This window comes from Alligator mississippiensis, chromosome 3, assembly GCF_030867095.1.
Source record: "Alligator mississippiensis isolate rAllMis1 chromosome 3, rAllMis1, whole genome shotgun sequence".
Lineage (NCBI taxonomy): Eukaryota > Metazoa > Chordata > Crocodylia > Alligatoridae > Alligator > Alligator mississippiensis.
The window spans coordinates 250,485,846-250,512,565 of record NC_081826.1 but is presented as its reverse complement, the minus strand read 5'-3'; the positions used below and the strand labels follow the sequence as shown (position 1 = coordinate 250,512,565).

At 40.1% G+C, this 26,720-nt stretch overlaps 1 protein-coding gene across 2 annotated transcripts in view; it reads left to right on the top strand.

The window, feature by feature from the left end:
• RASGRF2 (Ras protein specific guanine nucleotide releasing factor 2) overlaps positions 1–26,720 on the top strand; it is a 272,143-nt gene that overhangs the window by 78,271 nt on the left and 167,152 nt on the right. For both annotated transcript variants that reach the window (XM_019482951.2, XM_019482947.2), the window contains exons 4-12: positions 768–857; positions 4,033–4,286; positions 7,542–7,621; positions 8,109–8,302; positions 11,412–11,521; positions 13,459–13,577; positions 18,177–18,337; positions 24,151–24,217; positions 25,063–25,199. In XM_019482951.2, the coding sequence (XP_019338496.1) occupies positions 768–857; positions 4,033–4,286; positions 7,542–7,621; positions 8,109–8,302; positions 11,412–11,521; positions 13,459–13,577; positions 18,177–18,337; positions 24,151–24,217; positions 25,063–25,199 (1,212 nt within the window). The remainder of the gene's footprint in view (positions 1–767; positions 858–4,032; positions 4,287–7,541; positions 7,622–8,108; positions 8,303–11,411; positions 11,522–13,458; positions 13,578–18,176; positions 18,338–24,150; positions 24,218–25,062; positions 25,200–26,720) is intronic.

Genomic DNA, 26,720 nt, shown 5'->3' with positions numbered 1-26,720 from the left:
TTTTTATGGAAATATAGCAGTAAGGTAAAGAGCCAGTAGTCATCTTGAAAGCACTAGGTCCAAAATTTTCTTTTTTAAAGTACTTAGCCCCTTAGGTCCTAAAGGCCCCAGTCCCTCCAGAGGCAGGGACAGAAGGCAGAAGTCGAAGGTAATAGGGGGAGTCTGGAGACACTGGTAGCGGCAGCAGCAGCCAGAGCAATGAGGGGACTGGTGTTTGGGTGGGAGCTCTCAGATGACAGATATTAACACCCTCTGAGCTACAAGTTGGACAGCCCTTATATAGTTTATTAGACTGCTGTATCAGCAGAAAATTTTTAAAGACTTGTCATCTTATGTTTTGGATTCTGTTACTCATATTTCTTGATGTTTCTCTTAACAAAACATTGTTGGGTCCTCAGAACATTCTTTTTGGTTTGATATCATATATTATCCCAGAACTGCACTTTGCATAGAGGACAATATTTGATTATAATGGAGTAGTTACTGTGATTGATTATATAAGGGGGTAGTTACTGTAATTTCAAAATGATCCTGAGCTAGCAAGTTGTGGAAAACAAATACATCTTAATACTGGCTGAATCAGGAGCAACATTTTTAAGAGAAGGGTATGTCCAGGTCTCCTTGACCAGAAGGAAGCTTATGTTGTGAAATTATAAAAAGTTTCTAGAAGGGCCTCTGAAGAGAAAAAAGGCCCTACTTTAAATGCTATAATGGAATGCATTTCAAAATCTTGACACGCACATAAATAGAATATGTTCCTTTTTCAGATTGTAGCTCTCAATAAAACCAAGGAACGAATGCGGCCATATCAAAGCAACCAGGAAGACGAAGATCCAGATATAAAAAAAATTAAAAAGGTAGACTGCAATATACTCTGCTTGGAGAGCCCAGTGCATGTCTTGTATACTGCGTGCAGAAATAACTTTTGGAAGACCAGAAAGCAGTTTGATGCCAGTTATTAACTTGATCTTTTTGGTAGCAGTTGCTTCAGGATACTATGAATGGCATTCAGCAGGGTACCAATCCAATTTTCATTTAAATATATAACATGCAGATACTCTGGTTTTACTACTCTTGATTATGGATAAAGATAACCATGCTCTAAAAATGTGCCTGTATGTGTTGCATACATATTTTGCAGACCCACACACACAATAGTTTTATAGCTTCAGAGTTGGGGGCTGGAATGGACCTCACAGATCATCAGGTCCAGCCCCCATGCACTTGGGCAGGAAAGACTGTTGGGGTCAGATGACCCTAGCAAGATGGGCATCAAAATGCTTTGTAAAGATTGCCAGGGTGGGTGACTGTACCACCCTTGGCACTCGGCTTGTGAAGAAGCTTTTCCTTATGTCTAGCCTATAGAAAGGGAGGATGACATCCTTAGCCTTGCTTGAGATGCCTTAGTTGTGTGCAAGTGTTTGATTAGTTCTGCCATGTACGGCATCTCTGGAACTTATGTTCTTGAAAAAGTCATCAGTCTATTTATGTCCCATCCCCAGAACATGAAATTCTTTGTGTTATTACTTTGTGCTTAGGTTTTCACTTGCCTCTTCTTGTTGAAGTGTTCCAGGTTGCGTTCTGGAACACTGTATCTGGACTTAATTTGTATAACAGAGGGCCTTCCCCGCCCTCCTGTTTCTAGGTTAACCACCTGCCTCTCTTATCTGCTATGCCTTGTTGTTTAATAATTGGTGTCTTAATTAGGCAGGAGGCTGCCCTTTGGTGGCCCTGTTCTCCTGGGCCTATGTATGCAGCTTCAACCACCCTGTACTGCATCCCAAGCCTTGCAGATGATGTTCCCTCACACCACGACTGGTACTCCTGGGTCTCACAGGGACTCTCGCTCCCTCCCTGGAGCAGCAGGTTATTGTGCTCTCCCTTGCTGTAATTTATGACCCATGCTCGGCCTCCTCTCAGTAGAGGACTTACCAGGGTCAGGATTCACCCCTATCTTCCTGTCTGAGCCCCCGCTATTTGGCTTCAGGCCCAACAACAGCCTCAGGCATCCAAAAACATACCTTGTCCTACTCCCCACACATGGGGTTTCTACTATGCTCACTCTAGGGCCTCTACACTACGCCCCATCCTGGGGTCTTCCCATCATCCTCACGCTCAACTACTCATGGGGCTGGCCCTTGTGCTACCCTTCAGGTTTACTCCCGGTTCGGCCCTACTTGGCCCCGCAGTCCTTCAAGCCTACTTCCATTCAACCCTACTCTGTGTGGTACCACCTACATCCCTGCCCACTCAGGGACTTAACAACTGCCCTCTCTCTCCAGGGCCACACAGCTATCCCCAACCAGGGGCCTCTGAGATCTTCTTCCCCTGCTGGCTCAGGAGACTGCAGCTGTTCCTGGCCCCACTCCTCTCCTGGGGTCTTCCATCCCCTAGGGCTCAGGTGGTGGTAGCCATGCCTGGCCCTCATACCCACCGAATAGGGGTAAAGGTGCCCCAACCCACCTTTTACTGGGGTGGTAACTGGTCTGGCATTTCCTGGGGGCTCCCATGCCACCAGGAAACCGGCCAGGCCACCCATCCCCAGCAGGGTGCAGTTTTAGATCATACCCAGGACCAAGAGCCTCCTAGTCATCCCCATAAGCTCTTGCCCTTACCTCCACGTGTTCCTGCTGCAGCTCAGCCAGGCAATGTTTCCACCTGGGCTGGCAGCAGCAAACTGCAGCCTTTATATACCTGGCTCTCAAAATGGCTGCCACCATTGGGCACCTGCTAGCTACCTGACTCTGCCCTTAAAGTGACAGGCACCCAAAGGTGCACTGCCAAAATTTGCTAAATGAACAGGAATTTGCAATGAAACTTTGAATACGAAGACTGATGCTTCTCTGTTGTCAGGCCATACAGTTACTCAGTAAGTACACATCTTCTCAGTTGTGTTGTATTGGCAGCAACTCTAGCAGTGGCTTTGACAAGGTTAAAAGTTAGCTGTGGCACTTACAATGAGATAGTAAGTGATTACTGAGGCGTAATCTCTATTCCTTCTGCCTGCAGCAGGGAGTCCAGCACAGTGCCAACCCCTGGCAGCTATTCCAGCATCCCCATGCCTCCATTCTGGAGTGGAAATTAGCCTCCTTGCTTAAAACATGTACTCAGATTTTGGATGCCCATAATTTGGGGAAAGGGTGCATGTGGTATGCAAGTAAATATGGTAATTCTAATTCACTTTTAACTTGGCTGCATACTGCACTTCAGGAGAGACTTGCCATGTCCTAGAAATACCTTTTAAGAATAGCAAAAGCTTCCTTCTTCTTGGGCAGTAGTCTGTCAGCATAGATCTATGGCAGCGGGTGGCTGCCAGCTATTTATATGTATACACGATACATGTGGTGCTATACAGGCATATGAAACAAAGCATCTTATTTTATTGGAATTACTCCAGATTTATGCTAGTGATCCTGAATCAAAATCTGCCCTAGGTTGCCTTTCCTAAGAAGAATACAATGTAAGTTAAAAGAATAACAAGCTGGAAAATGACCAGGGAGAGTGAGGGGTAAAGTGGGATGGGACTGAAAGAAGAGGAAGAGGCAGTTGTATTGATGGGAAGAACATATACAAGGACACAGCATCTGAGCATATGCTAACAGATATCATTGTATGTGTGTAATGCTTTTTCAATCTATTTTCTGATAACAGATTTTACTAAATAACTAGGTTTTTTTTCTTTAATGAATGAACATCTTTTCAGAATTAATTTGCAAAGCAATTATAGAGTAATAAAGCAGTAGAGAATGCCAGCCCTTCTTGGCAACTAACAAGGAAGCTAGGCCTTGGCAGTTAACATGGGAGCTTGCAGAGCTTTTATATATATATATATATATATATATATATATAATATGTGTGTGTGTGTGTGTGTGTAATGTATGTGTATATGTATACATTTACTTATTTAAATGAAGACATTTGTCATACCAAGGGCTCTTGCCATGACATTAAAAACCAATTTAATTTATTTGTTGATACATTTCTGTAAGTGCTTTTCAATTCTGTCTTTGTTTTCTGTTTTGGCCATTTTAGGTTCAGAGCTTTATGCGAGGCTGGTTGTGCAGAAGAAAATGGAAGACTATTGTCCAAGATTATATTTGCTCTCCCCATGCAGAGAGCATGAGAAAGAGAAATCAGATAGTTTTTAACATGGTCGAAGCTGAATCTGAATATGTGCATCAACTTTATGTTCTTGTGAACTGTTTTCTCAGGCCATTAAGAATGGCAGCAAGTTCGAAGAAACCACCTATTAGTCACGATGATGTTAGTAGCATTTTCCTCAACAGGTATTTGATTTTTGTCCACTTCACCCCATTGCAGTCTAATTTACAGTAGCAAAGCAGTGAGCTATGTGGTGGGCCTGCACTGAGCCACCTGCCTCACTGAACCTGACCACCTTCCAGGCTCTGAGTGCATCCCTGGAGGCGCCTCACACCTGGCCGACCCCCTTCCTGGAGCACACCCGCAAGCCTGGGGGTAATGCTGCGACCACCCAGGGTCTGAACTGATTTTGGCCTTGTGCCCCCTGGGAAACACAGGCCTTGTAGTCCTTGACCCACTGCAAGAATTTGGGGTACTTCCTGTAGTCTGAAGCACAAATAGTGGTCTCCCTTAATCAACCAAAGCAAGGGGACCCCAAAGCATAATCTAGACCCTCTCCCAATAAGTCTCCCATGTTAGGTACAGAGGAGAACTTTACTGGTTACAAGGAGTAGGTCTGGAATAGTGTACAGATAGAGCAATATCAGAGAAATCCCTTAGAGCAAACAGTGGCCTGATAGCCTTTGATTATGCATCTGTGTTACTGCAAGCTATGTATCTAGTTAGATCTCAAGTAGCTTACTCATAAGTATCATCCAGAGGCAGGTGGAGATTCCCTCTGGAAGCAAGCAGATCATTGAACATGAGTTTCAAGAGAGAGAGCGAGTTTTAGATGGTGCAGCTTCTCTGAGAGTTCTCATCATGGCTGCTACCCTGCCTCCTGGGCAGTCCTTAACTTATATAGACCTTATGACCTCATTTACCTGATTCAATTAAGGCCAGCAGCTGTTGGCTGCCAAGCAACCAATTTGAAATGCATCACTGGTTGCCAGGTGGACTGGCAGGGTCTCTAGCACCCTCCTAGTCATGATGACATTGCTTAGAACAATAGAGAGTTTAAGCCCCCACCCAGGTGTCTGAGGCTAGTAACGTAGGCAGAGGGAGCAGGTTTCCCCCTCCCTCAGATCCAGCTCAGGTTACAACTCAGGGTTACCTGTAGCTGATGAGGCCAAGGGTGTCTGCCTTCTACAGTGACCATGGTAACCAAATTGTCAGGTAGGTCATCATCCTGATAGCAGAGTTTGGGAAGAGACAGAGATAGCATTCTGCCACAAGCTATATTAAGCTTCCATCCCTTTAGTGTTGTAATAAACTGTATTTCCTGGGATGTAAAGCAAAACAAAATCTGGCATACAGTTTCAGGTTATACCTCTTAGTCAGCTTTGTGATTTTACATTCTGTTTTTCGATCTGCTAAAAGAGGAAAAGGCAATCCAGTCATTTGATTCAGTTGTCAGATACTTTCTTTTCTCTTTTTCCAGTGTTCTTGACAAAGCAATAAAGGTCTTAATGGCTTCATGTGATAGATTCTAAAGATGGCATATCCTGCCTGAGAACACTCCATGTTTCTTGCCTGACTCTCCAGGTCATTTATTTCTGTAGGGAAGAAAGGTTTTTTTGCGACAGTCATGGTATTTGAGTTGTGTATATCATCCTGTTTACTAATACTATGGCAATAAGCAGGGTGCCTCCTGAGTCGGGGGGGGGGGGCGGCACTTGCCCCCCAAGCGGCCAGTCAGCAGCTGGCGGGGAGTCCTCCCGCGGACAATTGTGCCAGTCATGGCCAATCATGCTAACTCAGAAGTGGCAGCAGTGTGCCACTGGCACTTCCGGGTGGGCACGATCGGGTGCGGGAGGACCGCAGGGATTGCTTCTTCTGGTGCCCTTACTCCTTAGCCAGTGGTCTCGGGGGCACCAGCGCTCTCACCTGCCCCCCGCCCGGAAATGCTGGCTATCAGGGGGTGCACCAGTGCTCTCAGGGGGTGCACGTGCACCCCTGTGCACCGCCTACGCGTCACCACTGGCAATAAGTTCAATAAAATATGGACAAGTAGGCAGAAACTGAAACAGAAATGGAGTTGAGTTGAGTGAATGCTACCTCCTAAATCCTTTGGGTAAAGGACTTACTTCTTTCTTCAAACTTAATCAGGGGACAAGTAGTATTACCCATTCTTGCCTGTTTCACCCTTTCACAGTTTAGTGTCAAGATGCAATCACACTATTACAGTACTGATCTAAAACACTATATTGCCATCATGCTCTCTGGGTTGGGTGGGGCTTTTTGCTCCCAGCAGAGCTGGCCCCTCCTCTCTGCTCCCTGGCTGGAACTCCACAGAGACTGCAGGCATCTGCCTGGCTTCCCCATGTTCCCTCTCTCCCCTCCCCATGCCCTGCTAAACAGGGATTGCCCTGTCTCCTCTGCATTACCCAAACACCTCTCAGCATTAGCTAGCAGACCATATGCTGGCTGTGGTCCATGCTGTGGCAGATGGAACAAAGACAGAATCAACAGGTAGCTGGTAATGTCCCTCTTTTGTTTTCTTAATGGGTGATGAACACTGAGTTAGGGGTATTCCCTGCTGGGCTGGCCAGAACGGGGGGGCAGGAGACCCCTAATCAGAGCATCCTGCCAGGGCCAGGCCATGGCCCCCCTCAGCTCAGCATTGTGGAAGGGAAGGGGGGACTGCTGTAGTGCCCCCCACACCTCTCCCCAGCTTCTAGACTGAGTCACTGCAGGCATGTGCCTGCGTTTCTGGGATGTTTGTGCAGTTACAAACTGATTCAGCCTAGCCAGGTTAGACTAATCTGGAAAGACTGAATCAATTCAGGCTCAGTCTTTTTGAATGTCTGTCCCTAACCTGTAAGAGGAAGAACAGTTTTAAAGCACATATCTAAGAGAAAAGTGATAAGGTATGCTTCAGCTGTATAGACAATAAAACCTAGCATAAAGTTGAGTGTGGCGTTCTGTATCTTACTGCTATGCTGAAATTATGTTATTATTATTAAATAATATGGGAATTTGGAGTAAGTGGAGCAATTCTTGGCCAAAGTATTGCAAATCAACTAGTCTGTGAGTAAGAAGAGAGAGAAAGGTCAATTCCTTAGCCTCTGCCAGGAGCCCCCCATGAAAATAGTGGCTGTGTGTTAAATTTCTTATTTAATAAGCACCATTATTAAAAGAACTGAATCCTTAGTTACATGATCTACTGTGAGTTTTCAAACTATTACATCAAATTATAGTTGAATAAAAAAGTTGTATTTTAGTCATTAAAAACTGAAACAATATATGGAAATAGAAATGTTGACTTCTGTAATGCAAGTGTTATAAAAGAATAGCTCAATGCACAAAGTACAAAATGTTCTAATAATTAGGAAGGGGTGTTCTTCAGTGAATTGTTAATGGGAAAATAAGGTATGAATTTTTTGACACTTGTTTTTCAGCGAAACTATAATGTTTCTTCATGAAATATTTCATCAAGGATTAAAAGCAAGAATAGCAAATTGGCCTACATTAATTTTAGGTAAGTTATTACTACTTTAGCTCAGATGATAAGACCTCCATAGTATGTTTTACCATCACAGTGACTTTTCAAATTAAATTGTCTTTTTGTGCACTAGACATTTATAGAATTAAACCATCCAATTTTATGTTAAATTGGAAAAATTATGGGTGTTACTTTGTGGTCATTCTTTTTGAGGAATAATGGCACCCTATTAATACTGGCATTGACTCTTTGCAGTCAGTTTCTGCTACAAGAGCCAATATTTAATTGTGATAGAATTTTCCAGTATTATTCTGCAGCTATTTTAGGGTCAAAATAGTGATTTTTTTTCTTCTTTTTTTTTGTCACAGAAGGGGAAATAAATGTTGTAGATATAATGGAATCAGAGCTGATGATAGTAATTTCACTTCAGCTTCTATCACTTTATATTTTGGGATACATGGAATGTCCAGTGAATTTGTCAAGGGAGGAATACTTAGAAAATCATTTTCTTGATTCTTTCTAGCTGATTTATTTGATATTCTACTGCCAATGCTGAACATTTATCAAGAATTTGTTCGGAATCATCAGTACAGTCTACAAGTACTGGCAAACTGTAAGCAAAACAGAGATTTTGACAAACTCTTGAAGCAATATGAAGCTAACCCAGCATGTGAAGGAAGGATGCTGGAAACATTCCTTACTTATCCCATGTTTCAGGTAATCTCTATACATTTTGCGGTTCTGTTTTTTTTTTAAAGTCTAGTTGAATCATTTTGTGTTACAAAAATTAACAATTTCTGAAAATAGTTTCTTTATTAAATTGGTAATGTATATGTTAATTTAGTCTTTCACTTATCTCATGATGTTACTAATACTGCTTGTAATGTTATGGAATTGTATTCTGCAAACACACTTGTTTCATTTTATATTAAGGATCTTGCATGCATATATATATATATATATATATATACACACACACACACACACATATACATACAGGAATCCACACACAAGGATTTATGTATATAAATAAATAAAAACCAAGAAGCCTATTTTTTACCTTGAACAGCTCTAGCAGGCTAAAACTGTCCATAAGGAACTGAATACTGTGTGTAAGTTAGATCAGCCCCAAATCTAGTACATGAACCAGGCACATAATCAAGAAGCAGTTCTGCTCCTCAATGACTGTGAGTTCAGTGAAGGATGTACTCCTCCCTCCAGCCACCCATAGGGGTTTCCATTTAGGCCTGCTGGCTAGCCTGCCTTCCTCCCTTCTTGGCAGCCTAGCCCAGCTGCTTGTAGCTCTTTGCTTTTGGGCTGCCTAGATGTCTGCTCCCTGGTTAGCTTACTTTGCAGCTAGCCCTAGGACAGTCTCTCCTACCCTGTTGTTACTGAGCTGCCTGCTTTTTGGCAGCTATCTCTAACAGCTAGCTTTCTTCCTAGCTGCCCAGCTGCTGGCCCCCACACAGCAAGCTACAGAAAGCTCACTAGGCTAAGTGAGCAGGCAAAACAGTGGCAGATGAATGTCAATATTAAAAAGTGCTAGGTAATTCATGTTGGGAAAAATAACTTATGTACACAATGCTGGGCTGCTGTTACAACTCAGGAAAGACACCTTGGATTCATTGTAGATAGTTCTCTAAAACGTTAGCTTAGTGTCCAGTAGGGACCCAAAACCCAATAAAATGCTGGCCGTCATTAAGAAGGAAATGGAAAACAAAACGGAGAACATCAAATCCATCCATCTTGAAAACTGTGTGCAGTTCTGGTCCTCACATCTCAAAAAAGATGTATTAGAACTAGAGAAAGTATAGAGAAAGGCAGCCAAAATGATCAGGGGCATGGAGCAGTTGTCATAACAAGAGAGACTAAAAAGGCTTCAATGTGCAGAGGAGAAGGCTGAGGGGAGATATATTAGAGGTCTATACAATCATGAAGGGGCTGAAGTGAGCAAACAGGGAACTTGTTCACTAAGTCCCAGAATACTAGAACTAGGGGGGGTCCTGCTGAAATTTGTAGGTGGCAGGTTTAAAATTAACAAGAGAAAGTACTTTTTATGCGACATATAGTTAACTTACAGAATTCATTGCCACAGGAGGTGGCGGATGTAATTAGCATAATCAGGTTTAAAAAGGGGCTGGATAAATTCATGGATGATATATCTGTTAATGGCTGTTGAACAGAATGGTTGGAGATGTTTCCTCTGGCATCTCTAAACCAATAATGGTGGATGTCAGGGACGATACTGAATGGGGATAAATCACTCTATAGAGATATCCGGTTCAGAGCTTTCCCTCTATAGCATCCAATTTTACCACTGTTGGAGACAGAATACTGGGCTAGATGGACCACTGGTTTGACCCAGCCTGGCACTGCTTATGTTCTTACCTATTCAAATCACTGGGAATGCACAGGCATGCATTTGAAGTGCTCCACATTCCAGAGCCTCCCCCCTGAGTACTTCAAAATGGCTGTGAAGGCACACAGCAGTGATGTTCTCTACCCATGGGGCATCTTGGTCTCTTGTCTCTGAAGGTTTGTGAGGACAGCTGAGCCACAGGAGAGTGCTCGCTGGCTGTACAACTTACTCCCTCCTCTTCTCCCTACCCCCTGTTAGGGTGGGGTAGGAAGTGTGGCACTGTGGGATGATGAAGGGTGCTGGAGAGTGGAGATTTGCAGATGGAGGGTGCGGATGGTTCAGGAAGCAGTTTCTCTTTTTTTTCTGAGGGTCATTTTTTAATCACTTTGGCCATTTTTATAGCAGTGCCCAAGAACTATGAATTTCTGCACTGTTGCAGTTTGAAGCACTTCAGAGGCACTTTAAGTGTTTTAAACAGCACATTTCTCCATAACTTCTGATTTTAAATGTAAATCAGTCAGGTTTTCTAATTACTCAGCTTATCTTTAGTTGTAAATTGCTCAGTTTTATAATTTTTAAATTGAAGTGTGAATCTTTCATCTGTAAATGATTTGATATTAGCTTAATTTATTCATCTCTTTATTATATGATATGAAGATATCACTGTTTATGCTTTTGCAATACATGGAATGTGAACTACTATGAAACTGTAAAGACAGTTACATAGCAAAAGCAAAAGCAGGTATCAGATTTAGGCACTAATAGCTAAAGCACATTAATATACGTGTAAACGTGTTAAGGCACATTAACACTGTATATGGACTGACGTGGGACTAACTTTAGTCCCACGTCAGTCCACGCACATGACGTTAATGCACTTTAATGCATGCACGTGTAGATGCAAACCTAGATCGCCTTAATGTGCATTAAGCTAATGTGCATTACATTTAGGTGTGCCTAAATGCCTGTGTACACACACCCGCAGTAGTGCAACATACATTTTATCCATATGCAGATACATCAGACAGTCTTGAAAATCTTGGTGGTTGTTTTTTTTAGCTGAATAAAGCCCTGATATTAATGTATATTTGTTGCCAATGTTTATTGAGCAACTCTTGCCTCTGTACAGTAAGTAGGACCGGGTTATCTTAAATATCCTATATTTCTCTGAGCTGAAAGTCTCGTTTAACAGTATGTCTGCCTTAGAGAACAAATAGAAATCAATATTTTTGGCAATAGTTGCACCAAGAATACATGTAAAAGCATTTAAACCATTGAAAGCATTATCGAAAAAAAAAAAAAAGACTGACTTGTTTGTAACTTTGAGTGATTTTTCCTGCATTCGGAAGACCATCATCTATCTAGTTGCGTAGATCCGTGTTGTGGATATTAGTCAGTAAAGCTCTGAAACTAATTAGAATTATTTCTGATTATGAAATACTGATATGATGCTTATTTTGCTTTAAGATTCCTAGGTACATCATAACGCTTCACGAACTTCTGGCTCACACACCCCATGAGCATGTGGAAAGAAAAAGCCTTGAATTTGCCAAATCTAAGCTAGAAGAACTTTCAAGGTAAGGTTTCTTCCTGTATGTATTAATAAGATTAAGTGAAAGCTTTATCTTTTTTTTTTTCAAATTAAAAGTTTTGCTCTTTTTTTTTTTTTTGCCAAGACAAAGTTAAGACTGTTTTCCCCTGCATCTTTTGTGGACAGGGGGAGAAGGTGGAGAGGTGCCTGTTTGTCATAGTGATTTACTATATTTAAGTATGAGCAAAGCATTTACCATTAACTGAAAGGAAAACATTTTAATTTTTCTATAGTTAACAAAAATGATAAATTCTGAAATTCTACTCTATGACAACAGAAGCAGTCAGGGTTTTGCAAAGTACTCAGTTCTAAACTTGTGTAATATTTTATAAATATTAATGACATTATTCATTTTGACATATACTTTTACCATCACATGTGGCAAAAAGGGAACTTCAAGAGCCAAATAGCCCAAATATTTTAAGTTTAGTGTTTTTGTATCTTACCAAAATTCTGTTACCTCTAAATTTCTGCAAAATTAAACTCTCTATGCAATCAGTGTATTTTACAATTGTCTCTCTGCTTAAACCCATATAAAAATATTACACTTTGTCTTGGGAGCAAAACTTTCTTGTATAAACATGGCACAATTGCAGAAATGCTATATTATGAGTTTCCCTGAATTTTCCACGTGGCAATGCTACTGTTCCCCAGCAAAAGCAGTTTTTTAGTTGTGCTAAGTTTTTGAGTTTTTTTGTTTCCCGCTGCTTCATAGCTCTTTACTCATTGAACAATCAGTCATAGAGAAGTAGGGCTGGAAAGGACCGCCAGAGGTCATTTAGTCCAACCCCCTGCCTGAGGCAGGATCATCCCTATCTAAATCAACCTATACAGTCCATAATCTAAACTCTGTGTAAACTCCTGTCAATCCTGACACAACATAGCTAACATCCTAAACCTGCCACAGGTAAAGCAGGAGAACCATGGCAGTCAATGTCCTGCTTCTATACAAGGTTGTCAATATTTGCTCAGGAGATCCAATTGTTTATCATGTGTTATTCAAACTTAGGCCATGGACACATTAAAGGGATATTCAAGGAAAACCCAACCGTCCCAGGAAAAATGTTTGAGACAACATAATGCTCTAATCCAATTTTAATCTTCTCAGAAATATGTTTTCAGTTAGTCTGAGAGAGTTTTTACATCAATGGCTCATGGCAGCTCCATTTGTTTAACTAGAGACTTACTCAACAGAGACATTTTCCATTGGCTTCCAAGGTTTTTTCCCTCCCTGAAGAACCATATTCCTTCCATAGGCTGTCTCTTTAGCTGTCTTTATGTTCAGTTTAGAACCAGGCAGATGCTTTCAGCTCTTCATGGAAAATGTGAAATGGCTGTATTCACGTTCTTTCAGTGGTAGACTTACAAGACTGCAGTTGGCATACCCTCTTTCTCTCCCCTCCTCTCCCCTCCCAAATGGGGCCATTTAGAGGAGGAGACCTCAGCTAGGTAAGAATATTTTCGGCAGTGGTAAAAATAACTAGATTGGAGTGAATCCATGAATGAATTTGAAGAGGTGGGATTGGGACAGGGGTGGGAAAAATGCAGCCTGCCAGGCCATTCTACCAGGCCCGTGGGGCCCCTAAAAATTTAGAAAATTAATATTTATCTGCCCCTGGCTGCCTGTCATGTGACCCTCAATGGCTTGCCAAAACTCGGTAAGCGGCCCTCCATCCAAAATAATTGCCCGCCCCTGGATTAGGACAAAGGACTATGCAATTTAAGAGCTACTCTTAGTATCATTTTATGATTGAAATTTATAGCATCTTGCTATAAATAAGCAAATACTAAAGTAAATCAGTTGCTGAGACAAATTCTTGGGGAAGCAAGCTACCTGCATGTTTAATTCAATACCATTGTACATTAAAGGTACAAAGGTGCATTTCAGGGAATTTAAGAAACTGTTTATATTGTGTCTGACAGGGTGATGCACGATGAAGTAAGTGACACAGAAAACATCCGGAAAAATCTAGCCATAGAAAGAATGATAGTAGAAGGCTGTGATATATTGCTAGATACCAGCCAAACTTTTATACGTCAAGGTAAGACTTTTTCTTAAAAATCTTCTCTATATGTAATAATGAAAAACATTATATTAAAAAACAGTAGAATTAATGTTGGCATCATTGGGAAGATGACACCTTTGGACACAACAAACATCGTAAGTCTGGTGTTGTCCATGTAGGATAAGTTACAAGTTGGCCCATTATAAATAGTTTTGGGCTATAGTTGAGCCCCAATTCTATGCTGTTTTTTACAGGGGCCGTGAAAAACAGCAGCACAATAATAGTAAAGCACCTTTGGGACAGTAATGTACATACTGCCTGGACTGTCATCTTCAATGGACCAGAAATTATCTACAGCTCCATGGAAAACAGGTCTGTTTGGCCAATTAACACGGCGGTCCCTGATGATGCCAACATTTGGACAAAAGGAAGAGAGAAGCTTGAAGTTCTTAAAGTTTGTCAAATGGTGGAGAGATTGTGAGGAATGAGAACAGCTGTCTGTTGTTTCCATTTTTTTATCTGTGCTTTGGGAACAGCTTAGAATGCTATAATGATGTTTTTGAACCTTTGCTGCCAGATGGATGTTTCTCTGGTAGAGCCAGAAAATAGATGCTGGAGCATAACAACATTATCACATGTGTTTTGCAAGCCTGAGGACACACATTCATTTTGTCTGTTGGAAGACAGATACTGCCTTGAGTGGAAGCTCAGTGTATGTGTCAAAAACATTTCTGCAAAGAAAAGCTATGAAGAACAAGCATACTGCAGAAGAATGCAGATGTACTTATGTACTGCATCTTGCAAAATAGGGAGAGAGATGTGCATCTTTTCTTACATTGTTTTTGAAAAGCGTTTCCATTGAGGTTCATAGATTGTAATGATGGATTTCATGGTTGAATTCCACATATTTATGATAAAAACAGCTGTTTGCTTAAATTCAAAACTTTTCTTGAAAAATATTAATGGCAGGTTGGCATTATCAGTATGTTGATTCTTGTACCAATTGAAGTGAATACATTGGAAAAATTTTAAAAAATGTGGTTATCTAAATATTTTTTTTTCTTGCAAATGATGAAAATATTTAGTTTTTTATATCAGAATTGTTATTACTAAACGGGAAGATCTTTACAAAGAATGTAGACTTTGGTAGTTCAGGTTTTTCAACTTCTCATACGTTCAAGCTTCTTTATCCCGCAAAAAAGTTAGGGATACCAGTATGTAGGATAGCTTAAGAATATAGTTTAAGTGCATCTCTGTAAGACCAGTGGGTATGGACTTTTCTTAAACATTTAGAACTAAATTTGACAGCTTAAACAACATGATTGCTTTGTGAATAGTGGAAGTTTGGATTGGGGGATTATTTGATCTGATATATTTCTGGAAAACTAATCTCAGTTTTTTAAAATAAAATATGCCCATATCTACAGTAACTTCAACATTATTATTACAACAATTAAACAATTAAAATCAATGCAACAAAGTTTAGAAGCCTTTCTTTACTATTGCATATGGGTATTTAGTATAACTTAATGTGCTTAGTGTGAAAATTCAAAACAGCAGCTCAAAGAAAAATATTAAAGCTTGTAGTCTGGACTATTCTTTTATTTTTATTTTTCCCTGGTGCCAAAAACATGTATAAGTTATGATCTTCCATTATGGGCATGTGTTATGTGAATTATTTATTCCGTATACATCATTATTTTTGCTGTAAAGTTATAATAAAGAGTTACAGAATTGGCTTTATATACCTCAGTTGTTTAGTTTGTTTCCCAGTTATGGCTTGCTTATCTTCATTTTGTGTGTATATTTAGAAATTCATCAATAAAAAGGTAGTTAATTATAATAACCATACAATGGAAAGAAGCCTTATTACACTGATTCTGAGCATGCTTTTAATTAGACTTCAGTGTCTAATTATGATGTTTTTAGAAGATTAGACACCTGTAAAACACCTTTTGAAAGCCTTGTATGAAACAAGGAAATCAGCTTGCCAAAGAAAAGACTTAAGTTTTGTTCTATGATATAAACCTGTCAATCACAATGTTGACTGATAACAGAGATAAGAATAAAATATTAAAATAAAATGGTTAAAATATTTAAATAAAAATATATTATCTAGGATAGTTTAGCTGTCCAAGTGACCACATCACAGATTGTCTACCAGAGCTGACATGAATTAGGATCTTTGACTGGCACATCAGAAAGACCAAGGACTGAATGGGTCTGGAGATGAGTTTATCTTTTCACTTATAGGAATATCTCCTTCAAGTCAAGGTTGGGGTGCTCTAGCAGGGCAGCATGAGGGGAAACTTATACTGATATTGCTTGTATTATTGTTCTTCGACTAGTCTCCAGTGCTGCTATCCTAGCACCTCCCCACTGTGGACCCTTCTCCATTTCACTTCTATATTTGTCCTGTGTTGGTCTGTGTGCACCTGTACAGAGACCTTCTTCATGGCTTTCAGAGAGAGAATATTTCCCTTACCTTGTCAAAGAGATGCTTGTTTAGGTGTTTATGCTAGTGTGAATTTTACTTTTGCAAAGTGTGATATACAGCATAGTTTACAAAAAGGCATGTAAGAACATTTAGGATGGTTCCCTGGATAGAGTTTGGGAGTCGGGACTCAGATCCAGTCTCTGTTCCCAACACTACTGCATCCCTGCTGCTGTAACTTTTGTTTTCTATAAGATTGACTGGAGTACGGTACCATATTCTTCCTCCATTGGTAGTGGTAGTTACCTAAAACTCAGTAAAGGCATTTAAAGTTCTTCAGCTACAAGGTCCTAATGACTTTACCACCTCATAGGTCCCAGTCTTTACTTCCTCAATGGCTCCTACCAACAGATTGGTCCAGTTTTGCTAAGTGCCACAAATAAATCCAGACATATAGCTTTGCAACCCATTTCTCAGCCTTTCAAATTGTCTTGGATCTTTCTCTTCTGACAATTGTGTTGCAATTCATGATACTCAGAGGAGGAGAAAGCAAAACTGCATGAGCAAATTAGTCAGTTGCATGCAGACCTAAAGCTTTGTTTTTAAAAAACCCAGGCGTAGTCCATCCTGGATTGCACATATATTTGTTAAAATTATTTTTTGGCAATATTCATCTACTTAGTTCATATGTTGCTGGTTAAAATTCCTGAAACTCCACTCATAATTCTATAAAGGACTACTGCTTAATAAAAACTCCAGAATTAGCCTCACTTGCTTACAACAACAGTGGTAACAAAACTGAACCATTATGCTTTTTCTTTAATTTAAGAGAAAATCTGTAGTTGAGGATGTGGCAAACATCTCCAGTTTCTCATTGTTAATAAGAATTCACTGGTCAGAAAAACTCCAAAACAATGTACAACAGCCACTTTGTCTAGTGAGAGCTATACAGTGCATGTAGGAGAATTGACAGTGTAGCATTTGTTTTAACTTTATTTCTGTTTTGTGTTACAGCAGTACTCTTATGGCTGCATACTTCTAGTATAACCCTAAACTATACATTACAACAGAACTAATGTTCTGTAATTTTCTTATTTATCAGTGTGTACGTGGCTGTGTCTGATGATAGAATATTTTTATGTATTGGTACATCTGAAATAAATTTAAAATGTTGGTCTGGGGGATGTAAATGTTTAGCAATGTATGCAATTGTATGTAAATATTTAATTTTCTAAAATATTTTTTTTCTTTCTCATTAAGCAGATATTGCATTTGTATCTTGTTTCTTAGTGTAGGATTTTATAAGTGTCTTTATAACAAGACCATGTTCCTGCCAAGGTAGTGTAATGAGTTTTAAGCGAATATATATTAAATCTCAGTGAATAAGCTCTCCAGGGTTCCTTCCTCATAATGTATTTGCACTAATGGTCAAGATAGTGCGCTTATGTATGGGAATTGCAGATGGATTGAACTGAAATTTTACCTCCTAGGTAAACTCAGAGGTGTCACACATGCTTATGCAAGCCTGATGAAAGTTTGTCCAAAACTATGTAAGAAAGGATGTAAGTAGCACAGTAGCATAATTTTCACCCATCTGAAATTCTGTGAGGATCAAATTCAACTTATCCTGTAATAAGATACTAATTGAATTCAGTAGTAGTTGTGCTAGTGTGCTGGTGTACACTAAGCCACAGTGTGACTCGGGAGCACAGATAATTGTGTGGTGTAAGCCAAGGAAAAAGAAGCCTGATTTACTTAAAATTCGTTCAGTTATTCTTTGTTACACATTGCTCTCATTTTACAAACCTAGTAAATGCCAAACTTAGTGCAAGTGATGCTACTTTGCCATTTAATCTCCATTTCTTGACCATTGTATATATATGCCATGTAACTTAACCTACCTATGAATTTTGGAGCCAAAATGAATAGTCTTAATAGAGTAAGATCCTCTTTTGGCATAACAAAATCCAAACCTGGATCCTCAATTTGACCTAGAGAAGAAAAACAAGTCTACAGTAAAAATAGTAAGAAAATAAACAACGGGCCTCTGTTGTAAGAGAAAGGTATTTTCTTATGTACACTGATCAGAGTTAATAAGTTGTATTAATTATTTTTGTATTGCCTAGTACATTAATACTGAGAGCATCACTTGCTAAATAGTATTATAATTACAGTGTGTTCTTCACTTTTGTAATCACCAGGTTCTCTTATTCAAGTCCCTTCAGTTGAGAGAGGGAAACTTAGTAAAGTTCGCCTGGGATCATTGTCTTTGAAAAAAGAAGGAGAAAGACAATGCTTCTTATTTACAAAACACTTTTTAATTTGTACAAGAAGTTCAGGAGGAAAACTGCATCTGCTTAAGGTACAGAATTTAAACTACCTCCTTTGAGCTGGCTCACTAAAATATAGAAAAATCAGGCCAATAAATGTTTGAACTTCCCACTTTGCTTGAAATTGGCAGCATCATTGCTTTAACTGGGACTTTTGTGTGCTGTGGCAAGCATAACTGAGATGTGCATAGTGAAGAACTGCAGGACTCTCATGGCTGTGCAAGTAGAAAATATTAGGATTATGTTTGAAGTGTGTTAGGTTTTTTAAGGGGTATTGGTTATAGCCATGTTGGTTTAAGGACATAGGCAGACAAGGTTCTTTGGGTAAATCTTTTATTAGAATAACTAAAATAGTTGGAAAAATTCTTCCATGCAAGCGTTTGAGTACACCCAGAAGAGGGGTGTTTGTACCTGAAAGCTTGCAAAGAGGCCTGAGGAATGGTGTTCATCCTTCTCCAGGCTTCTATTCAAGCTTTTGGGTACAAACACCCTTCTTCAGGGTTTCTACCCAAAAGCTTACAAAGAAGAATTTTTCCAACTCTTGTAGTTGGTCTAATAAAAGATATCAGATTTATCCGAAGAACCTTGTCTGTCTTAGGTTCTTTAAAGAACTTGCCATTCAGATTATGAGCTGCACAGTAATAGATAACAATATTGACATTTATTTTACAGTGAATTTTTCAACCATTGTTCATGCTCCAAGTATTCTTTGACTAGTCCTCTTCATTGCAGAGCAGTTGTTCTCAACCTTTTGAGGCTCAAGACATCCCTTGGAATATGCCAGCTCTTAGCTTTCACTTCAGTTGCAAAGAACTCAGAAAGACCACAACAAGCCAGGATAGTTTTGACATTATAGATTCTACTTTGAAATCTCTGTGTTTTATCTTATAAATGACACCTAATGATACCAGGGCACCTTGGTTGAGAATCACTACTCTAAAGTAAGAAGGTGGTAATTATTTGCATGTCCCTCCCTTCGGCTACACACAGACATTTGGGGAGGTTAGGGGAAGGTTAGATTGAGTTAAAAATGGCCACTTGATCTAAGGTAAGTCAGGATGGGGGCAGATAGCAGGGGAGTTGCGGGGTTGGGGGAGGCAAACCGGCTCTGAGGGAGGACACGGGGGGGGATTGGGGATGCAGGCAGAGTCCATGGGGGATGTAAGCGGGGTCTGGGGGGGGTAGGCGGAGTCTGTGGGAGAGGTAAGAGGGGGAAGAAGGCATCTGTGAGGTTTGATCAGAGGGCAGGTAGCATCCATGGGAGAGTTCAGGGGGGACATGTGGAGTCTGTGGGGTGATTGGGAGGAGGGGGGCAAGTGGCATCCACAGGGGGGATATGGGGGGCAGGCAGGGTACATGGGGGTTTTGGAGAGGTCTGGGAGGGTTTGACAGGATCAGGGAGGCTCACAGGATCAGTGGGGCAGCTTGAGGGAATGGGGAGGAGGGGGTTCTTCCCAACCCCCTGGGACCAGGGGCTGTTTTTACCTCCCTGATCCCCAGACAAACAACCCCCCCCACCAGCACACTAACACCCCCATCCTGCCTGCCCATCCCCCAACATTAACTTTCTTGCTTGGCTCCCAGCACTGATGAACATTGGTAAAACCGTCACTGAGTGGCTTGAGGGATGGGAGGTTTGGCAGGCTGGTGGTGGTGATGGGGAGGGCAGGGCTGGGCTGACTAAAAATAGCTTGGTGCCAGGGAGGGGGTAGGAATAGTGCAGCATCAGGGCTGGAGCTGGCAACTGAGCTTTCCCAGCCCTGGGGCTGTGCTGGGAACTGTACAGAAGTCCAGGAGAGTTAGATCAGTCTAGAAATGGCCAACCTGATCAGATTTGAGGGTGCAGACAGAAGTGGAGCTCCCAGCTGTAACTCAGAGCAATTCTGCAAAGTGTTCTGAGTTACAGCGTTACCTCAGATCAAAACAAAGTTCACTGTTGGTTCTGGGGGGGAGGGGGAATCTAGCTGCCTGTTCAGAGCCTGTAGTCAGGTTCCCGTAGCAATGACCAAGGCTTTCTGCCAGTGGTCGCTGTTTTCAAAATGGAAGAGCTTGTTCTTGGGCGCCCCAGCTGGTGCTGAAGGGTGGGGTGGGTGAATTGGAGCTCCCCCCCCAACCTCAGGAGGACTTCAATGCCAAACTCTAGGGGGGGGCTAAAAAAACCTGAGACTGAACTCCCTCTGCTCCCTTCCCCTCCCCCCCATTCTGAAAACAATGACAGGCTGGGAGCTCTGCAGACACAAGTTACGGAATACGCTACATTTTGAAATGTCTTTATCTCATACCTCATGCAATGAGGGGTCAGTTTTTCACTCAACCACTTTTTAAGCTGTTTGCAGCTGTGCACTTGTCTTTGGTCACAGCTATAAGCTGCTTTCTGTGCCCAGATCAGGTGAAAATTGTCACTTCTGTCTGCACCCTGAGTGTGCTTTGGAGGCAGGGTTAATTTAGATTGGGTTGGCCATTTTTAGACTGTTCTAACTGTCCTGAACTTCTCTACAGTTTGCAATTAGATCTACTTAACTAGTGTAAGGTCCACACCTGGGCAAACTAAGTTCAGTTTGGTTGCCATTTTTAACCTGATCTAACCTTCCCATAACCGCCCTGAATGTCTGTATTCAGCCTTTGTGTATGTTCATGATACCCAGCACATTATGTGTAAGGCTGAAGAATATAAAATTCATGTTCCTTAGCCTCAGCTATGCCCAAATTGAAAAAAGGATATCATGACTATCAGCTTGTACTTCCAGAACTCTCATGTGTTGAATTGTAATGTTGAAAGAAAGCATGCAGACTGTGTAACCTAGGTGCACTAGAACAGTTCTGTAAATCTGCTTGACAATCAGTACCTCAAGTACTCAGGTAGATGAACTACCTTTCTGTCAACTGATGCTTCAAAATGCTTCCCAAGGGATGGTAGATAGCTTCCCCCTTCCTTTAGCCCTACATATGATCGTATAACTTTTTCAGATATGCTAGTGAGACATACAGAGAATCTTTTTTTTCCAGCCTCTTATATGAACAGGTAAACAATTTTACCCTGAACAAATAAGTGTGAGTTCAGGCATATGTTATATTTAGGTGTAATTAAGGTGTTAATCCCACAATAAATAGTAACCTTACCACACATAAAGCCGATTCATAGAGATAATATTGCAAATGTGCCACAAAATGGTTCCCTGTACAATGTATAACATCTTTGTGGCTCATTTGTATCATGCCTTAAATTGAACATGTAGCATGTAAGGGCTGTTCCAGGATAGATCTTAAATCTCAGCTAAGCATTTGGATCCAGCATCCAGGACCAGGACACAGCCCCTTGCCTGATCAATGGGGTTAGGCTGGGAACAGCCCTGGGTGCTGGACCTGGTGCCTTCCACCCAATCCTTGGAGGGAGATGGGGAAGTGTGTTGTCAGCCTGACATCAGGGAGTGTGTCCCTGGTCTTGGGATCATTGCATCCCAGACCTTTAAAGAGCAGGTGTGAAGTTGGGAGCCCCAGCTGCACACTCACTTTTATAAGTTCCCGGAGCAGCCATGGAAGCAGCAGACGGGAATCTGGGAGTTCCCGGCTTCCCAGCTGTAGGTGCCACTTCACAGTGCAGGGCATGGGCAGCTGGAGAGCAGGGAGCTCCTATCTCCCCGTAGCATGGGTCCCAGTGTATAGGTACTTTTATGGAGCATGCCTACAGCTGGGCTGTAGCCATGCTTTTCAACTTCCTGCATGCTGGCAGCTGGAAAGCATGCAGTTGATGTTTGAGGAATTTTATGCCCCATCCCCAGAATTGTGCAACCAGTCTTACAGTACCATTTTGGGTATGGAGCATCAAATTCTTCAAACCCCAATAACGTGATTTCCTTGATGTCCACCAGCAGCCAGAGAATCACCAGTTTACTAGGGCTTGAAACATAAAACAAAAACTAAATACGATTATTTTTTTCTTCAAAGGGACTTAACCTATTAGGTACTTATTGGTTTAAAAAACAAATCTGTTCCCTGTCCTTCCAAAAATGAATAGTTTTTCTTATTGATTGCTGTTTTTTATCGTTGGTCTTTCAAGTAGCCTGGAGGGCAGTTGCATCAAATAAGCTTAAGCATTCCTTCTCCCTACTCTCACTATGTGTATATTGCCTTTCTCTTGTTTCTGCATGTTTCAGCTTTGTCACTGCTGTTCCTGTTGAATGATCTGCTAGGGCCTGGAGATGAGTATCTATGTACTCCCCCTCCACAGATCAGTATGTGAAAAGAGCCAATAATAAAACACTTAAGCTCCCTATAAACAAATCTCTGGCAAATAGAGAGAGTAAAGAAATGGAGAACAGGTTTTTTTCTCTCATCTTTTTTTTTAACCTACTATTGTGTGTTATCTCCAACAACACCAGGTACAAATTTTTCAAGTGAAAATGTGATTTTTCTTCCCCCCACCCCCAAATCAACAGTGCCTTTTTCTAAACATAGTAAAAAGACTATGGTTGTCCAATCCCTGGAAAGGGAGAAAGAATGAACTGGACTACAGTTGGCAAAGGAAATCTGAATGAGTGCATCTGTTTCCTGGGGTCACCAGAAAATCCAACTCATTGGCCAAGAAGTCAAATTCTTCGTAGAGGAATAAAAGAGGAGAAAAGGTCTCAGCTGACCTTATAGTATCATTCCTCTGCTCACAATGTCCAATCTTAGTGCAGACAGGCATTCTAATTTCCTTCTAGTAGATACCAATGTCTTTCGGTCTGCTTAATTTTCAGTGTGTTGTTGTAGGCGGTAGCTTTATAAATCGCAGAAACTGCTTTACATATTTGAACCAAAGGGGCTTGAAATCTGAAGTCCTTTTTCAGCAAAAATTCTCATGGAAAACAAGCTTCCAAATAATAGCAACAAAATCTGACTTCTTGGGGCTGGAGACAAGGTGTCAACATTTGTATCTGTGTAAACAGGATACAGAGATTTCTTTTTTTGTTAGTACAGATGTCAGCCATCCACTTCTACAGAATTCTCAGGGAGCAATTTATAGAACTGGATTAAAGCTAATTAAAAAAAAATCAATCCTGCCTCCTTGACCAGCATGATCTCTTGAATTGAACTTCTTAACAAATCTGTAATTAAATTGGATGGGACAGAATGAAGTTGTTGTTGAGTGGGCTACAGTTAGTGAGAGGCAGAGCACAGAACAATTCATATTGAGTGAGCATGTTGAAACTGGATGTGCAGAGTTTCTTCTGAGTTGCATTTGATGGAAATCTGCACAGTTGGGTTTAATGAGACTGTCATTTCATTGAAAATTTATATATGCTACTAGGGAAGTCCTTGGCTTAGAAATGTAAAAGAAACCCTAGCATTTCTAAGATTTCCAGTACTTCATCATTCCAGATGGGTCAGGAATAATGAAATCCATCTCTTTTGTATAGAAATTCATTTTCCATTGTAGCAGAAACCACAAAGTGGGAGGACACAAAAACAGTAAAAATATTTGACAAAGTAGGGTCCTCGAGAGATTCTGTTTTTTGAGTGAAGAATCAAGTTTTCTAGGTATTGTCTCCAAACTGGCAGGCCAGTTTCTAACCATGTGATGAGAATTAGAGTGAGGGAAAGGAATTGCATCTGAAAATATATAATTGATTTATTTTAATGAAAAAAGATTGAATATATGTTATGCATTCTATTTTTAGTCTTTTTTTAAATAACATACTCACTTTTTTGGGAGAAAAAATGTTTGTCCTGAAATGGATCCAGACTCTTTAACTAAAGAGACTGCAATATAAAGTCTCATAGTAAGGCTGGTGGAAGCTTAAAATATTTCTAATGAGTGCAGAAAACTCCAAGATTTCTGAAAAGACTACTTTTTTCCCCACAGACAGGAGGTGTTCTCTCTTTAATAGACTGCACATTGATTGAAGAGCCAGATGCAAGTGATGAGGACTGTAAGTTGCATTAAAAATGTCTACAGTAATCACAGCTCTGGAACAGTTTCTAAAAGGTGTTACTCTTTTGGGGTTCTTTTCAGCACAGCAAATTATATGTTTTACCTTTTCATGAAACTTGAGATGTATAGTGGTAAAAACTGCATATGCACACTAGCTGCATCAAAAATATGTGCTCTGCCCTGTTTATTGTTCTTTCTGATGCCCTTCCATATAAGATTTCAAGTAAGTTACAGAAGCAATGTAACAAGTTATTCACTCATTTTTTGCATGGAAATTTACCCTCAAGGCTCTTAAAACAAAAAATGCTTGCTTGACAGAAGGAAGGGGATAATTGAATTTCTGAAGTTCACGAGTGGGGGGAGGGTAAGTGTTGGCAGAGCTAGTGGAAAATTTTGTCTTGGACTCTATAAATCCTGACTTCTACCTTGTTCAAATAAAATTACAAAGCAGTTTCCTTGCTTTTTTACGATATTCATATTTGGCCCCCATCTAACAGAACTTTTTTAATGTTAAAGGCAGTTCCATTAAATTTAATTTTATATTTCACATGTTCAACATCTAAAATTCATGGAGGAGCCTCCCTAGGACTGGGGCTTTACTTGGTAATTTGAAAAAATTACATAATTTTTAGTGACTCCCACTCAATCATACCTATGTGTGTATGTTTCACAAATTTGTTCGTATACATTCCATGTGAAAAATATGCTCACTGTTTTGGAGTAGTTTTTGTTGGTTTTCAGCAGAGGTAAGCTTAAAGTGATTTCTAGTATAAAATAAATATTTTCTTTAACACAGCTTTTAAATCTTAACTGCTGTTTTTCTACCTTCCAATGATTTCAAAGCAAAAACTTCTGGTCAAGTGTTTGGACATCTTGATTTCAAGATTGTGGTTGAATCTTCCGACGCTCCTCCTTTTACTGTTGTCCTTTTAGCCCCTTCACGTCAGGAAAAAGCTGCATGGACAAGTGATATAAGTCAGGTAATTTAATCACCTCCTCTTATCCTTTTTTAAAAATGCACCTAGGGCATATTTTTATTATGTTGCAAACTAATCCCAGAAGGATTTTGCATTTTTCAGAATTGACTTAATGAACGGAATGTTTAGGAAACCTAATGTTTACTAACCTTTACAGAGTTTTTTTGTTTTTCAAGGAGTTAGTAGTGAAAGGTAGAAAGTTACTCTAGATGAAGGACATGTTGAAGAATGTAAAGAAGACAGAGTAGATAGAGTAATTGAATAGCTAACATAACACTGTTGGCCTTCATTTTTACCATCTGTTAGTATGTAAATGAAGAGACCTGCGATTTAAAAAGAAGGATAAAATTTGTTAATTTCCAGTACTGCTAATTCAAACCTGCAGTAGAAATGTGAAATTGTTTGAGGTATTTGAATGGAGGAGGATTCAGATGTTCACTTTACATTTCATGGCACATAACTGTATTATATGCCATACAGTAAAAGAATGAGATGAGCTTTGTTATTTCTACATGGATTAGAATACTAGATGAATGGCCATCATACACAAATAAGAATTAATTGGTAGTGTGTAGATGATTCACTCTTTTGTGAATCACTGAAAATGAAAATATCTTAGACTATTTTATCAAACAGCTGATATCAGACAGCTTCCCAGTCAGATTTGTACTTTTCGCTTGTTTGTCCGTTTGTTTCTTTATTTGGTTTATATGCTACTTTTCCCAACAAAGTCTCAGAGTAACTTTATAAAATAATTTATAAAACAGAACAACAAAACAACTTAACAAGCAAGTAGAGTAACAAGCAAGAAGAGTAAAATAGAAAACCCCTGAACAATATCCCAGCCTAGCAAAGTTTGCTAAATGCATCCCCAAATAGGGTGGTATTACAGTGGTTTTGTGGAACAATTAGAGATCATAAAAGGGTACAGGGAAAATGCCAGGAATCTCCTACCAAACTTACAAATTTCAGAATGAAAATTGAATAATAATATGTAATAAATATCAGATCAGATCAAATCCATTGTGCCTCCTGTGTAGTGTTATGTCCCTGATGAGTTCTATACCAGCTGATTTTATGCAAAAACTGTGAAGTGAATAATTGTCAGTAACCTGCCCATAAGCAATTTTTCTTTATCCATTGCTACAGCTCTAAAAGGAGGTAGGGGCCAACAAAATAAACAAATGATAAGAATTTGATTATTGGAGATGCATGTTGCTTAATTGGGTGTATAAAAATATGTGACATTGTGCACACAAGTATGTAAATTTACATTTGGTTGCCTCTCAACACATAATTAGCTTATATGTGAACAAAAGGACAAGTACTATACTTAAATCAGATGTGTAAATGTATGACCTTGAATTTTACTTTTCATTAGTTATTGGATGCACTTTCCAAACCAACAAATCAAGTAAATCAAACAGGCAAAGAAAAAAAAGCAGTATGAGAAAATGAGTTGTTAGGAAATGATATCTTTGTTAACCCAATAGTTATCCACTGCATTGTTGCTGTGGATCAGTT